The sequence below is a fragment of the Prionailurus bengalensis genome, chromosome X, assembly GCF_016509475.1.
Source record: "Prionailurus bengalensis isolate Pbe53 chromosome X, Fcat_Pben_1.1_paternal_pri, whole genome shotgun sequence".
NCBI lineage: Eukaryota > Metazoa > Chordata > Mammalia > Carnivora > Felidae > Prionailurus > Prionailurus bengalensis.
This window is the reverse complement of record NC_057361.1, coordinates 89,432,009-89,447,598: the sequence shown is the minus strand read 5'-3', so window position 1 is coordinate 89,447,598 and position 15,590 is coordinate 89,432,009. Positions and strand designations below refer to the sequence as shown.

The following is a 15,590-nucleotide window of genomic DNA, read 5'->3' as shown; positions in this document are numbered from 1 at the left end:
AGCCAGCTTCCTCATATCTGTTTCTGCATTCACTCTGTCTCACTCAATATGTTGTTTTGGTTGAAATAGTTGGGATCTCCATATCTGCTTCTGCATTCATTCCGTTGCAATATGTTGTTTTGGTTGAAATATATGAAGAAAATCTGACTTCATAAAGTTATACATTTGGAAATTTGAGTATTTTAATAGCCTTTTAAGATAATTGTGGATATTCTTTGATACAATGCCAAAGCTCTGTAAGTGGTAGAGTCTAAGGTTACTTGCAACACAGAATCTGAAACCTTATCAATTAACTATTTGTACTCAGTTACATTAAAACTCATTGATCTATCTTGCCTCTGAATGGATCTTTTATCCATGCATGATATGGTAACATCATGCATTAATCATTTGGAAAATACTGGTCCACTGAGATTTACACAACTTACGAATGTTAACACATTTCATTATACAATATCAAAAAAAAATCATATACATTAATATAGTTACCAATCTCATTAGAAAAGGCTAAGATTTTGAAAGCTGTCAAGCTCATAGTAGCAAATTCAAGTTTTCCAAAATTCTAGTTCTTACTTGAAAAGTTCAAATTTGTTTATTGGCAACAAATACTGAGAGTAATTTTCCTTTAAGTGATAGAGTCACTTTGCTCATTTTCAAGAAAATGCCTGCCAAATACCCAAGTCTGAATAACAACAGTTTGTCTCAGTTGTTCTTTCAATAAAAATGTGTTCCATGCAAAGATCAGCTAGTTTGAGCCACAACTGAATCAACTGCACACGTGCTTTCCCTAAAAACAATGACCTTACTGCAACATACAGAAGAGTTGTGTGTATACTTCCCATTTTGTCATACAGTATGTTAAAAACACGTGCACCTGAGAGTCAAGACTTAATAAAATTAATGCTACACTGAGACGATTCTTAATTAAAATTGGCTTTTTATCCCCTGAGAATATGAAGAATACAACTACTAGGACAATTTGGTACACTGCACTAGCAGTTTTACCCACCATCAGCGCAAATGCCAACACAGTGAAAAAGGCACACTTTGAAACCACTGACCTGAAAGATCTTTAAATGTACCTCTAGCTCTAAAATGTCTAGAATTATGTAAATAGTCACCATCTTCCATTTGTACAACTCTACAAAACATTAGTTTCTCTATTAAGTGATACATCTTACATTTAACAAATACATCAATTTCTTACAAATCTGCTATTTGTAAGGACATGCTCATGAGGTCATGGAACAGGACCTATTTCTTCCTTGCTAAACTAACCTTGATTTCATTTAGATTTTCCCACTCTCCAACTTTTCCAGGCACCAATGTGCTTTGGGGGAGGGGGGTGGTTAAGTCACTGGTCTAACTCTACTTTTATGGTCCTTCATTTGCCAATGTACTGGTATAAATATATCCATATAAAACAATTCTAACCAATGAGATATAAGGGGTGTTTTCAGAGTGGAGGTATGGGACTCTTGAGAAAGTTTTCAGTACTGAAAAAAAAGGACACAAATGAACAAACAGTTCATACTCTTCTTTACTGGTCATTGCGGTGTCTGCATGTGCTCTCTGGAACTGCAGCAGCCATCCTGCTAGTATGAAGGGAACTAATCTGAGAGTAAGCTGATAGGCAGAGTATGGCAAAACAGAAAGTGGAAAGAACCTAAGTCATTATTTGGCTGAATTAATTAACCTTGGAGATATTCTACTTCAAAACTTCTTGTGAAGTGAGCTAAAATTTGCCTTTATTGTTGAGACCATTGAACTGGTGTTTTCTACCACTTGGAACAGAAAAACCCTTATCTCATATAAAGACACTATTATGTCTATCCTTCATATACAGAAATGTTTTACGACATCAATTAAAAGATGAGATTATGGACAGAGAAGGACCTCTCTTCCTTTATCAAAGTCCTAGAGAGCTCAAAATGCAGAATACACTAAACAATCTCACTAGTGTCAGATTCTTAGTACCATTTCCCTCCCAAAGTTCCAAAATCTCCTTCCCTATCCCGTTAATGTCATATGTACTATAAGAAATTTTGGATGCAAATCAGCCATTTCTCATAACATATAGGAAGAGTGTTATTTGACTGAATTATAAGATGATATAAATGCCAACAGAATTTCTTACAGTCCTATTTTAGTACTCACTGTCATAAAACCAATTCCATTAACCTGACTAGCACTTGCTCATAAATGGTGCTTAAGTCACCAAGTTAATAAGTAAATGTAATGTTTACATCGGATTCAGTAAAATTAAAAAGTAAGTTAAAAATTAAATTTAGCGAAAGCTTGTTTCCTTTATAACATTTGCCTTTGGTTGGCTTTGGTTAGCAAATAGCAAGGGATTTAAGATTCTCATTTCAACAGGGCAGCAAGTACCATTGCAGACTACACTTTTGGTTAAAGGCCAGCAGAAGCTGCTAAAGGAACAAAGGGCAGTTGGACCTGGATAGATTATGAAGGTAAATAAACTCAAGCACTGATGCATAAAATGAGAATCTGGTTTGTTAAAATTAAAGGAGCCTATGTATCAGAGATCACACTAAAGATACCTCTCCAAAAAACCTCAAGAAATACTGCTATTAAAAACAAATCTTTGTAATCAAGATTTAGTTAAGTGGCTGGGTGGTTCATTTATAATGTTAATTAGAGAGAATATATTTTCAAAAATTACTTCTGTTCCATAGTTGCTATTGTCAGAAGGGGATGAGATAATGGAATCATTACATTTTAAAAAGAAAATCATTAGAGGATAGGACCAAATCAACCAACCAACTGGCAATCAATTGAGCATCAATTCCATAGTCACTCTACTAGATAGAAAAAAATGATTAAGGTTGTCTCATAGGCACTCTTATACACTACTGATAGGAGTATAATTGGTAAGACCATTCTGGAAAGTAATTTGGCAAGAGCAGATCTCTGTCATTCGGAAACTTAAAGTTTAGCTATTCAAATGCCACCTGGAAAAGCCATAATGCACAACAGTTTGTGATTTTACAGAGGAATACATTTGAATTGCACAAGCTACAAGGCTGGCATAAAGGCAATAAAGTCTCTTCACTAGTGAGGAAACACAAGAAGGTAAAGTGGGAGTGGTACAAAATGGATGGGGGATCTCTGATCTCATATATACTTACAAGTTTGTTTCTAAAAGAGGAGATGGGGGCTGGAATAGCATCAACCCAAAGTGGGAAAAATAGATTAGCAATTAATGGGGGGGGAAGGTCCTGGAGTAACACTAAAGGAAAGATGAAAGCAAAGGACAGAACTAGACAAAGACATGGCCATTTAAGTGCACACATCATAGGCAGCTACGGGTCAGGGCTGGTGAAGAGGGTGGGGAAGGAGAGCAGAAGGGGCTCCCACTTCAGTCGCATTCCAAAATTCTCCTAGGGAAGGAGGGATATCAATGGGTTTGAGGTATGTTATACCCTTGCTATGGCTAGGAAGAAGTCAGTAGGGGAGTTATTCATGGAGGGCAGCCTCCACCTTCTGTCCAGGGGAGAGATGTACAGGAATGTATGGTTCACAAAATTAAAATTTAGGCCCTTGAAGATGGATGGCCTAGGCAATTATAGTAAAGAGTTATCAAAGGATGGGCCAGTGGTGAGTGTATCTTTAAAATCAAGTTAAGTGACCAACCGCAGGACAGGACTATGGGCAGGGCAGTGGGAATTATTCAACTTTTCAGCATGACTTTACTTTTCTGTATTATCTATAACGTATTAAATAGGAACTGAGGAAAATCTCATGAGCAGGCTCTAGAACCAGACCATTCCAGTTCAAATCTTGGCCCAATCACTTACCAACTGCATGACCTTAGACAAGTTATTTAACTACCTTGTGGGCCTCAGATTCCTTGTACATAAAAATGGAAAGAGTATTACCTATCTAATAGGGTATAACACAGGAACTACTAAAAAAAGTTAGCTATCATAATTTATCTGTTAATGTCATTTTTCTAAATGTCAGAGTCTACTATATATACCAAAGACTCTGAAAATACTTATGGCCTCTAACCCACTAATTCCCCATAAAGGAGGAAGTACTAAAAAAATAATACAAAATATGGAATAAGAATTGTTCACGGCAGTTTTTCTTACAATGGCTTTACAAACTTGAAATTTAAAGATATATTCTATACGGATACCTGTCTGGCTCAGTCAGTAGAACATGCGGTTCTTGATCTTCAGGGTTGTGAGTTTGAGCCCCACATTGGGCATAGAGATTTTTTTTTCTTTTAATTTACAGGTTAGTTAGCATATAGTGCAACAATGATTTCAGGAGTAGATTCCTTAATGCCCCTTACCCATTTAGCCTATCCCCCCCCCAAAACCCCTCCAGCAACCCTGTTTGTTCTCTGTATTTAAGAGTCTCTTATGTTTTGTCCTCCTCCCTGTTTTTATATTATTTTTGCTTCCCTTCCCTTATGTTCATCTGTTTTGTATCTTAAATTCCTCATATGAGTGAAGTCATATGATATTTGTCTTTCTCTGACTAATTTTGCTTAGCATAATACCCTCTAGTTCCATCCACATAGTTCCAAATGGCAAGATTACTTTTTAAAAATCTTTTAAAAAATATTCTGGCGTGCCTGGGTGGCTCAGTCGGTTAAGATTCCGACTCTTGATTTTGGCTCAGATCATGATCTCATGTTGTTGAGATCATACCCCAAAGAGTCCGGCTCTGTGCTGATAGCACTAGGCTGCTTAGGATTCTTTATCTCAGCCCCTCTCCCTCATGCGTGCATACGCAGCCACTCTCCCCCCCCCCCTCAAAATAAATACATAAGCATTTAGAAAGTATTATATAGAGGTACATGGGTGGCTCAGTCAGTTAAGCATCAGACTCTTGATTTTGGCTCAGGTCATGATCGCTCAGTTCATGGGATAAAGCTGTATGTTGGGCTCTGCACCGGAGGGCATGGAGCCTGCTTGGGATTCTCTCTCTCCCTTTCCTTCTGCCCCTCTCCTGCTTGCACTCTCTCTCTATCAAAATAAATAAATAAATAAACTTAAAAATATATATATATTCTATAAAAGTGAATAGGTAAATTAATTGTGGTGTTTATAAATATAAATTGTATACAGCCATTTAAAACTAGTATCTTTAAAGGAAGAATTTTAATAACATGGGGAAATGCTTGATAAGTGAAAAAGCATTAAGTTATAAAACTATATATAAAGTAATTCCAGCTTTTAAAAATTTTAACCAATATACTCTTTTAAGAAAAGATTAGATACATAAGAAGGAAAATCATCAAAACAACAATAGAGGTTATTTCTATGCTATTGGTAGAATTGTGGACATGTTTTTTATTTTGTTTATAATTTTCTGTATTTTTCAAGTTTCCCATACTGAACATGTATTACTTTTGCTATCAGACAGAACCAACATGGAAATTGGTTGAACAAATGAACAGATATACAGTTCTTGCTTATGATTTAATAGGGAAAACAGATAAAATCCCATGAACCAAAATACTTGTAAGACCAAATATATTTGGATACTAGACAGGAAGAGCATAAATACTGCGTGTTCAAAGAAGTGTAAAATCAGTCATTGGTATATAATAGTAAGGGAAAGTTTAAGAGAAAGACTATTTATTCTCACTAGCATGTAAACTCCATGAAGGCCAGAAACTTGTCTATCTTATTTAGTTTTATCCACAGTATCTAGCACAAACTGATTTTGTGAACAGTACATATCCAAGAGTGTGGAAATAAGACAACATAAATACAATTCTTAAATACTTGTAAGTTGCTGAATAAATATCTGTTGGATGAATATAAACATCACACTGAAAACTGAGTGAAGATTTAGATCGATAGGACTCTAATCAAAATGGAGAGGCAAAATATGTATGTAGTAATCAAGATTATAGAAAAGCTGACCTAGGCTACAATGGAGAACATATATTATAAAATGTAATGAAAAATAAGGTTGGATGGGGGGAAAGATAATGTTAGACCCTGAAAATCAGGCAGAAAATTTGAGAGTTAACGCAATAAGAAATGGCAAGTCAATAGTTTGTAATCACAATAATGAAATCTTTAATTTATTCATTATTTTCCAAGTATTATTCTAAATACATAACTCTTCTCATTTTATCCTCAAAACAATCTGTGACATAGGTACCACTCACACCCTTTGCCAATAAAGGAATTTGACTCCAGAGGCCAAGCTTTTAAAGACTGTATGAGACCTCTCCAAAGCCCACGAAACATGTCTGAAGAAAGATACCAGAAAGCAGTGAGATTCGAAAACATCAAAGATGTGTTTTTATTCTGTGGTCTTGGACTGGAATCAGTGATGTAAGTACAAATTCATGTTGTTTAATCATATATATACAAAGATAGGTTGTAAAAAAATAAGATATAGACGTGGGTATGTATCTATGTTTTGTCTGTTGAGAAGACATAGATGCAATGACACCTCAATAGCAATGAGCACACCAAGCACCCAGGCACTGATCTCTAAATACCATTATCCAATAAAAGAATCAAAGCTCCCTGGAGAAACAGCTGATTCCAAGGCTGGGGCAGAGAAAGTAGAAAAATGAGGCTGGAACATCTTGTGGTACCAGAATGTAAGGCAATGCTCAAAAAACGATAGGGACACACTGAAAGGACACAGGAACCAACTAGAAGAGGCTCCTGTTAGCCAAAAATGGGGTAACTTCAGCCAAAAAAAATAGCAAAATTCATTATAACTCATAGAATAAAACAAATATCCATAATTCCATACTACCTTAAATAACTGAATAAATAGATAATAAATAAATAGCAGAGAACATAAAGTTCTGTTACATTAGAATTCAATTATTAAATGCAGAAAATGTTAAAACCTGAAAATCACCATTTGGCAAATGTCAGAGTAATAATTATTCAGGCTAGAATCCTCAATAGATGCTAAAATTAGCAGGCAAGTATGATGAGAAACAGGATATTTACATTGTTTCATAGTATCGCCCCAAACAGTCTCACAAGATCTGCTTACTTTGTAATTATGAAAAGGACAAAATAGTGACTTTATGGCATATAAACCTGGCAGACATAACATGAATCAAGTTATCAAGGTTGGATCTTGAGAAACTTAACAGAAGACCATGGGGGAGGAGAAGGGGAAAAAAAGTTACAGAGAGGAAGGGAGGCAAACCATAAGAGACTCTTAAATACAGAGAACAAACTGAGGGGTTGATGGGGGGTGAGGGAGAGGGGAAAGTGGGTGAAGGGCACTGAGGAGGGCACTTGTTGAGATGAGCACTGGGTTTTGTATGGAAGCCAATTTGACAATAAATTATATTAAATAAATAAATAAATACTGTATCAATAACATCAAAAAGTTAAAAAAAAAAGGTTAACTCAAGTAAAGAGTCTTATGTGTCGTATATACAAACATCAAAAGCCAGATAAAAACACAGAAAAAAATGTACACACTCTTACACAAAGGACAGGTACATACATAAATATATACACAAGACTAAAGTTGTATAGATAGTTGAGTAAATACAATTGGATATGATAGGTAAGTAAATTGGTAAAAACAACATATGTGAATTGGGCATATTAAGCAGAGTGCCACCATATACACATACCCTGTTTTATCACAATAGACATGCTCCTGAAAAGTTCAGTATACTTAAAATTATGGAAACTAATTAAAAGAAGGATAAAGCAAATCTTTCCTCAAAATAATCATCCACCACAAATTATAGTTGTTTTAGAAATCTAACTTTAAAAAGTTAGTTAATATAAAAATGTGATTGTATAAAATCATACAACCTGCAGCAAGCAATTGCTTCTATATTGCTTTTAAATTATCTCTCTATATGTAGACCTACATATGGAGATCAAACTGATCTCTATTATGACTCTACCTCCAAAGCTCTTTCCGTTATGCCATGCTACTTCTCCCAACATCAGCAGGAAGAGATATAATCCCCATTATCATTTCCCTTTCAACTCTTGTGTCTCCACCACCAAAAAAAAAGAAAAAAAGTAGCAGAGATCCAAACACTCTGAAGAGCAAATAAATCTTTACAGACCACATACAAAAGAGGCAGTATAGTACAGTGATTGAGGGTAAAGGATTTGGAGTCAAGGTGTCTCAATTCACATTTCCAGCTCCCCAACTTAATACCTCTGTGATTTTTTTGCAAGATACTTAACCTCTATGATCCATAGATTCTTGATCTGTAAAGTGGGGATAACAATGATATAAACCTCATAGGTCTGTTGTGAAGATTAAATATGATAATGTACATTACCATATTAGCACAGTGCTTGGCACATAGTAAACACTCAAAAATGTAAGCTATGGTAACAGTGTCAATAAATTCTTCCTATGGAGCAGTTAATTCATAGCATACTTCACAGGAAAAACTGTTCCTGGTCACAAACCATAATACCACCCTTAATGAGTTGTTGCCACTGGTCACAAGAGGGATGGTCCATTTAAATTAGAGAAACCTATCCATCTACTGCACAAAAAACTCACTATCCATAAATCTAAGTGTGTATCCTACTGACAGTGAATAAATACAGGTATAATTACCTTTGCATAAAAATGTTATTTTCACCACTACAAATGACCATTGCAATCTAAACCTGCCTTTTTCTCTTACTACTAGGTAAGTAACATAAAAGTTACTCTATTCCACCTAATAAACACTCTACTTAAAAAAAATCTTCCACATACTTGTGATATCCCAATTTGGCATGACTTCAGGGATAAATCACTTAACTATGAAAAATGAAAGCAATTTAAGTTATCAATGGTCTTCCTGATATAAAAGTCCCAATACTAGACTACTGCAGCCAATAATCAGTCAGCCCCAGTACCATCCAGTTTACTCTGGAGAAGGTCACCAATATCCCTGCACTAATATGGAGAGAAGATACCATTCAGATCTTTGAGATAAAAACATTTCATCTAACTAGGATATTGATGTGTGAAGCAGAAAAACCAAACCCCTGGCTTTATTACAGGCACAGTGTCCTAATGACAGAGAAATGGGATACAAAAATGATCTTTTAAAATTACATAGAAAGAAAAAAGAAAAAACTGCATGGTAACTTCTGTAACTACTTCATGAACACTCAACCATTAAAGAGTCCAAGAAAACAAGCTTGCTCCCAAGTTTTGTCAACCATAAAAAGAGATCTCACTTTTAATATAAATTGATTTAACACAAATTGATGTATAGAATTGTTATACATACCTGCACAACTGGTATCTGGTACACATTTACTAATAGCAATGTCACATAAAAAATTTGAAATATTTAATCAAACATCCACAAAATCTTTGCCCCTGGCCAAATGCCATAAGCAGTAAGCACCATGATGTTTTTAAAAGTAACTATTTTCAACAACACAATTGTAGTTTCATCTAAAGGTCTATAAGCACTATCGAGTGGCAAAATTTTACCCCATTGAGATGCTCTGCATCCAAAAAGCAATTTTAAGTCATCTAATTGTTTTGGAGGCAAAATTACAAATGTAGTTACAAATACTTGATATTCATGGTTTTTCAGCAGATTTGCTATCATAATTATGCTGTGCTTAGAGTAATATGAAAGTTAGTTTTCATACCTTGAGTACACATTTTCTGGAGGATAAAAGAAGGACAATGTAATGTAAGGTATGCTGAGTGTATAGAGAAACCAGACAGCTAACTTAAAAGTGGACCCAGATAAGCCCTAACATAGCAGCTGCATATATAAAAAAGTGCCAAGTCACTCAACCACGTGAAGGCCTAAGCCATTCTCTCACATTAATGATAACTCAAATATAACTTTTAAATAATCTTTCACATACTTAATTCTTTAGAGGTTAAGTGAAATGAAGGATGATGGCTTCAGGCTGGAGAACACTTCTTTAACAAAGCCATTCATTCCTTCACATCTGCCTCTTCCCCAGAAAGAAAGAAAGTGGGTGGGACTACCCAGAGATCCTTCTAGGAGATATACTGGGGTTTTAATTCTCCATTCCTAAAAACTAAGTGGAACTTTTCGCTCTGTCATTTCACATGAGCATCCTCCTTCACTGTGCTTTAAACCAGAACACTTATTCCCGGGGGAAAAAGAGAATTCCTTTCCTTTAAACAGGTGATGGGCAAATTCTCCATTTGTTTGGGTGCCTTAGTTTTTTTTTTTTTTTTTTTAAGTAAACAACAAACAGAAACCCAAAACTTAAAATTAAAAAAAAAAAAAAAAAAAAAAAGACCTGAAGCCTAAGGCCATCCGTCTGGATCTCCTTCTCCGGTGTGTTACCTGAGCTTTTGCGATAAGAATGTCAAAAGGGGAACTAGGTCTCTACAGAGGCTTTCCCGGCCAGAGAAGGCAGATTCGTGCTGCTTAAGGAAGGGGCAAAAGGGAAGCACTTCCTGGGCGCGCTCAGCACTTTGATGGCAGCTGGATTCGGAAAAGCCTAAATATTAATACTACAGCCCAAGTTTAAAGAGTGCGTGGGTTGGGCACAACTAGTGTAAAGGTTAGCCGGCAGGCAGGGAAACCCCCGAGGGCGCAGGGTGGGCAGGAAAAGTTTCAAATACCCTCCAGAGCCTGGCGATCTGTTCACCGGCGTCCCCCAACCCCGGCCCCGCTCCGACCCCCGAGCGGCTAGACGCTGGAAAGCAAGTAGCCCCATTTTTAAACGTAAACCTCTCCCCCTGGGCTGAAGAAGGCTGGAGTTACCAGCGTTGTAAATAATGTTTGCTTTTTGTTTTCCTAAGCAAGTAAGGGCAGACTGGAATTCCCTAGCCAAGGCCGAGGAGAAAGGAAGGTAAAGGGACAAAAAAGTAACTTCTGCGGGAGAGTGAGGTGACGGGGGGGGGGGGGGGGGGGGGGGGGAGGGGAGGGGGTGTATGGAGGGGGGGAGGTAGATCGAAGGACTTACCGCAGCCTCTGCAGGCTTCCCCCAAAGACTGAGGGCCAGTAAGAACAAGCCGGCAGCCAGGCTGATTCCACGCAGTTGCATTCTTCTCCGGCTCCCGCAGCTCCTTCAGCACCCGCACGAGATCCCTGGCTAGCTCGGACCAACTGACATAATCTTGAGGGTTTATGGGGAGAGAGCTGGAGTCGGAGACGGACAGCGAGAGTGTCCCAATTGTGCCCGTGGGCTTAGGTGAGACGAAAGCTTTTTAAGAGTTGAGCGGGGGTAAAAAAAAAATAATAATAAATAATAATAATAATAATATATAAATTTTTTAAATTGGGGGGGAAAAAAGGAGAAGCTTTCCTTCCCTCCCCCCTCCCCTCCCCAAAGCCGATCTCTCGGGAGCACTTTTCCCTTCAGTCCGGACTTGCAAACTTTTTCTTCACGCAGGTCCCACAGCTCTACTTTCCTCCCTCTCTCCTCCCGCACCACCCCCTCCCCACCAGCCCTGGGGAATTTGAGGATCACTCCGCTCCGGCTTTAGCCTGCACCAGCAACCTGCGAGGGAGTGACGCTCAGTTATTTGGGGGAGGGAAACTTTCAGGCCAGTTGACCGAGCACCGTAAGTCCAACCGGGAAGCTTTTCTATTTGTTCACTTGCACCTTCCGTTGGCATTACTCTTCCCTGCCCAGTCCCACTCTCATTCGTGAGATCCCCAAAGCCAATTACAAGTAGACCTTAGCTGGGACTATTTTTTTTCGCGGATGGATCTTGGAGGAAGTGTGCCTTTTATTGTTAATGGCTAGAAAGAAATTTTGGTCGCCGCTCCCAGGGCTGCTGGTGCTCTTTGCCTTACACCTGCTCGCAAGACAGTTTCTACATACAACAGAATATGTGAAAATATTAGAACTATATAAGTATATTTATATTATTAAATATATTCTTATAACCGAAGAATTAAGAAAATGAACATACATGTATGTGAAGACTTTATGCGTGTTATATACATCTAAGATTGAGGCGCATTCAGGAGATATTAGTAATTATCATATGGTTGGATGTTATTGTAATATAGTCATATATTTTTATTTAACTGCATCGCTAAATGCCATAATTTTTACCTTTTATATTGAACCAACGTAAAAGGTATTGATTCTCATTGCGATTGTGTTTCAGAAGGATTTAGTACAGGGAATTAAATAACTTTCTTGCAGTTGCCTTTAAAAGTAACACAAACACCAATTGGAAACGTTTATATAGAGTTAATGGCATTTGCACTGATGTTTCCCAAATAAAGTAGACTTGAACATTACTTTCGTAATCCTGATCTACAGATTGGTTAAAGTACCAACAGGCCCAGAAAATACTTTGTGTGGACTCCTGGGAAGATCTTTCGGAGATTTGCCCAAGAATTCTTCAGAACATTTCTGTTATCTCAGACCCTAGAATCTGTCACTTGGGAGTCTTTCAAGGCTTTGGACCTATTCATGGGGGCCCTCTCATCCTTAGGTTCTACTCCATTTTGGCTAGATTTCCAACTCCAGAAACCACCACCACCGCCACCCCCAAGAGCTTAGTATACAATCAATTAGAGCTTAGTATATACAATCAATTAGAATGAGTGTTGTATGCATTTGGGCCAAGTGTGCAAGTGCAGTTTGGTGCCCATTTGTAGAAGTCAGTCCTGTGCCCTAAATCTATTTATGTGTAATTGTTAACAGTGGTTTATGGAAGTGTATGCTGCATAGCTGCTTAGATCTTAGTCTTATAGGTCTCTATGGGCCTGTGCATGAAAACTATGCAGATGCGTGGGAATGTTATGTGCAGAGGTGCCTGAAAGTGAGAAAGACGCCCGGCTGCCCAAGGTAGGGGGGGATGATTGACAACAGACAGCCCCGCCCCTTTCCCCTCCATTCCTTCCTCTCCTGGTGTATGGAACTATCTTTTGAGTGCGGCAAGTTGTAGCGGGCACCGCTGACTGTTTCCCTTTGGGGCACGTCTTATCTAGAAGCTGAATTTAGTTTCTTCCGAAGTGAGTCAGTTCTCCCCCCAAGCCCGTCCTCCCGAATAAGGAAGCAGCCGCCGAGCATCAGCGGAGCCCTGATGAGCCTGGGCTGTGGAGCCGCTTAGCAGTCTCCCGGGACCCAGCTCCGGAGGAGCCGCAAGCATGCACCCTGGGTGAGCTGTTGCTGCCCCGAGCTCCCCTCCCTCTTTTCCACTTTGAGCTACTTTGCCGGGCCAGGACTGTAGTTGTACTTATGTCATTGCAGAGAAAGTGGGGGCAGGCAGCAAGAAAGGGTCGGGGGCTATGGACAGACATAGGACCCCGGAGCCTAGAGAGCCCATGTTACTCACCGTTCCTCCTGTTTCAGGTTGTGGCTGCTCCTGGTTACGTTGTGCCTGACCGAGGAACTGGCCGGAGCGGTGAGTCTCTTCTCCTGACCCCTTTCCCTCTTCCTCCCTTGACCCCCTCTCCATTCCACTTGTGTTTGTGTTAGGGGGTTACAGAAGGTTGCACTGCGAAGTAGAGTTCACATCACTCTCGTTTCTAGTGGGAGTTAATGGGGTTCTTAGAGAGGAATAGCGCAGTGTCACACGTATGCCTTTGGGACTCAGGCATCTTTCTGTCCCAAAACTTCGTAGCGGGTTGAGAAAATAAAAGTAGAAGACACAAGAGGCACACATTTCCCAGCCTGTTCCCAGACGACTTAAGAGGAGTGACATCTGATGCCTTTCTCTGCATCTATCTCCAAGGAGGAAGAAATGTAATTTTCCCTGCTCTACAAGAACATGAATTGGCACACAGGTTTGAGAGTGGGAGGAGAGCACAAGGAGTGGGAATTGAAAGTGTCCTGAAAATTATGGAAGTTAAGCTTAAGTATTTGCTTGTGAGTCCTTTGACAGTACCAGATGACAACATCTGGATTCTTTAACTACCTGAACTGAACTAATACCACTAATGGTGTTCAATTTCTGTCTGATGTTTCCTTCCACTGGTTTTCTGTGTCATCAAAAAGTTAAAAGTTAGTGTTTAGAATAGAAAAAAAAATCTAAAAGTTAACATTTTATAGGCTGTTTAGATATCATCCATCAAATCAGCTAGGAACTGCAGGCAGAGGAATTTCTGTAGACATCTGGTCAAGAAAAGTTTAATGGATCCCAGAAAGTGGAGAGACCTCAAATGTAATTACTAGGATAATTTACCAAAGGTGGAATGACCCAAATAATCAGAGATGCTGCTGTTTTCCAGCCTCAGTAGCTGTTTATGCTGGCAGAAATAAAGTTAGCTGTTAAGTTCAAATATGAAGTTGTTCCAACTATTAACTACTATATCACTGCTCTACTTAATAAACTGTTAATAGCCAAAGTTACGCACTATGTAGATGACAGATTAATATATATTCCAAATATTTACTTTGTAGGTTTTGACAATTTAAAATGATTGGCTGTATTTTTAATACTTAAAATGTTTTTAAATACTATTTATAGAGCCATACTTAATGCAACCCAATAAAATCGGCTAATAGTTTATGGGAGGAAAAAGGATTACTTTGTCCTGGCGTATATCTGTAAGAAAATATTAGAGTGAAGTGAAATGATTTCTCTTATGAAAAGAGAATGATGCCAGAATACTTGACTTTTAACATCTTGTGACCCCCCCCCACCCCCCAACTCAGAACATCAGCTCCTATGTAAGTAAATTCTAAACTTTGTAAACAGAAGTATTGATCTAGGGTTCTGCCTACTTCTCCATCTGATTCCTCCAGTACACAAGTTTACTTATGTGTTACCTTGAGACTCAATACTACATTTATTGAAAATGCCACGTTTTGATTAGTTAACAATTTGGGAATCTTGCCACTTGTAAAAATGTTATGCTTGGGCAGCATACCCTCCAGCAAAACCTTTATTTTCAGACTCTAGCTGATTGTATTCAGTGTACTTTGGGAGAAAAGGCATTAACAAATCATTCTAGATAGCTGGAGACTTCCCAAACACTGCATCTCATCACTTGATCTCCTTAAAAGTCACTGAAGGATTATGCCTTAATTCTTAGAAGTATTTAAGCATGTCTCCAAAATCAAGCACTGCTTTGGTGTGTGGATTTTAGATTCTGTGTCACTGTTTTACAGTGTCACCTGCTGTCAGTGTGAGTGACCCTGGTAAGACTAAAATAAACCTTGAGATACACTGACAATATTTTTTTTAACCTTGCTTATGTCCAGAGCTGCTTCCTTCACTGCTATTTACTCCTGCATAATATCTTTGGCAGTGTAAAGCTATTTTGTTTTCATTTTGTGGAAAATGGCAAAGAAGAAGAGGAGAGTCACAAGATAAGTTCTCAAAAGGTGACTTTTCTGAAGACAAGTTTCTTATTTGTTTTTACTCTTTGTACTGGATTCTCATCTATATTGGATGGTCTCATCTCCTCCTCTCAAGTCCAGTTTATCCTCTGGGTTTGTGATGTTTCACCTTTCAAGTGGTCTTAGATCTTTGCATTCTCTGTACCTTGTTTGACTAACATTAATGAAAAATGACTTACAACTAGGCTGACAAGGAACTAAGTTGTGGTTCTCTATAAGAAAATTTGTTCACTGTGAGAGTTAAGTTGCCAATAACATAATGTTGGTGAGCATTTGAGATAGGGTCTTTTAGGTGCTTTTGAGTTCTCTTTGTTTATAAAGCAGTGCTATTTA

General features: G+C 38.2%; 2 protein-coding genes across 9 annotated transcripts in view; one reads left to right on the top strand and one right to left on the bottom strand.

The window, feature by feature from the left end:
* COL4A5 (collagen type IV alpha 5 chain) overlaps positions 1–11,351 on the bottom strand; it is a 236,518-nt gene extending 225,167 nt beyond the window's left edge. For 2 of the 5 annotated variants that reach the window (XM_043570929.1, XM_043570928.1), the window contains exon 1: positions 10,914–11,350. In XM_043570929.1, coding sequence (XP_043426864.1) covers positions 10,914–10,994 — 81 coding nt within the window. In that variant the 5' untranslated portion in view covers positions 10,995–11,350. Of the gene's footprint in view, positions 1–10,913 lie in introns of all 5 variants that reach the window. The other 3 variants (XM_043570927.1, XM_043570930.1, XM_043570931.1) reach the window with 2 other exon arrangements.
* Positions 11,352–12,797: 1,446 nt separating this feature from the next.
* Positions 12,798–15,590, top strand: part of COL4A6 (collagen type IV alpha 6 chain) — a 316,646-nt gene continuing 313,853 nt past the window's right edge. For 3 of the 4 annotated variants that reach the window (XM_043570640.1, XM_043570639.1, XM_043570638.1), the window contains exons 1-2: positions 12,799–13,071; positions 13,266–13,317. In XM_043570640.1, the coding sequence (XP_043426575.1) occupies positions 13,061–13,071; positions 13,266–13,317 (63 nt within the window). In that variant the 5' untranslated portion in view covers positions 12,799–13,060. Of the gene's footprint in view, positions 13,072–13,265; positions 13,318–15,590 lie in introns of all 4 variants that reach the window. The other variant, XM_043570641.1, reaches the window with a different exon arrangement.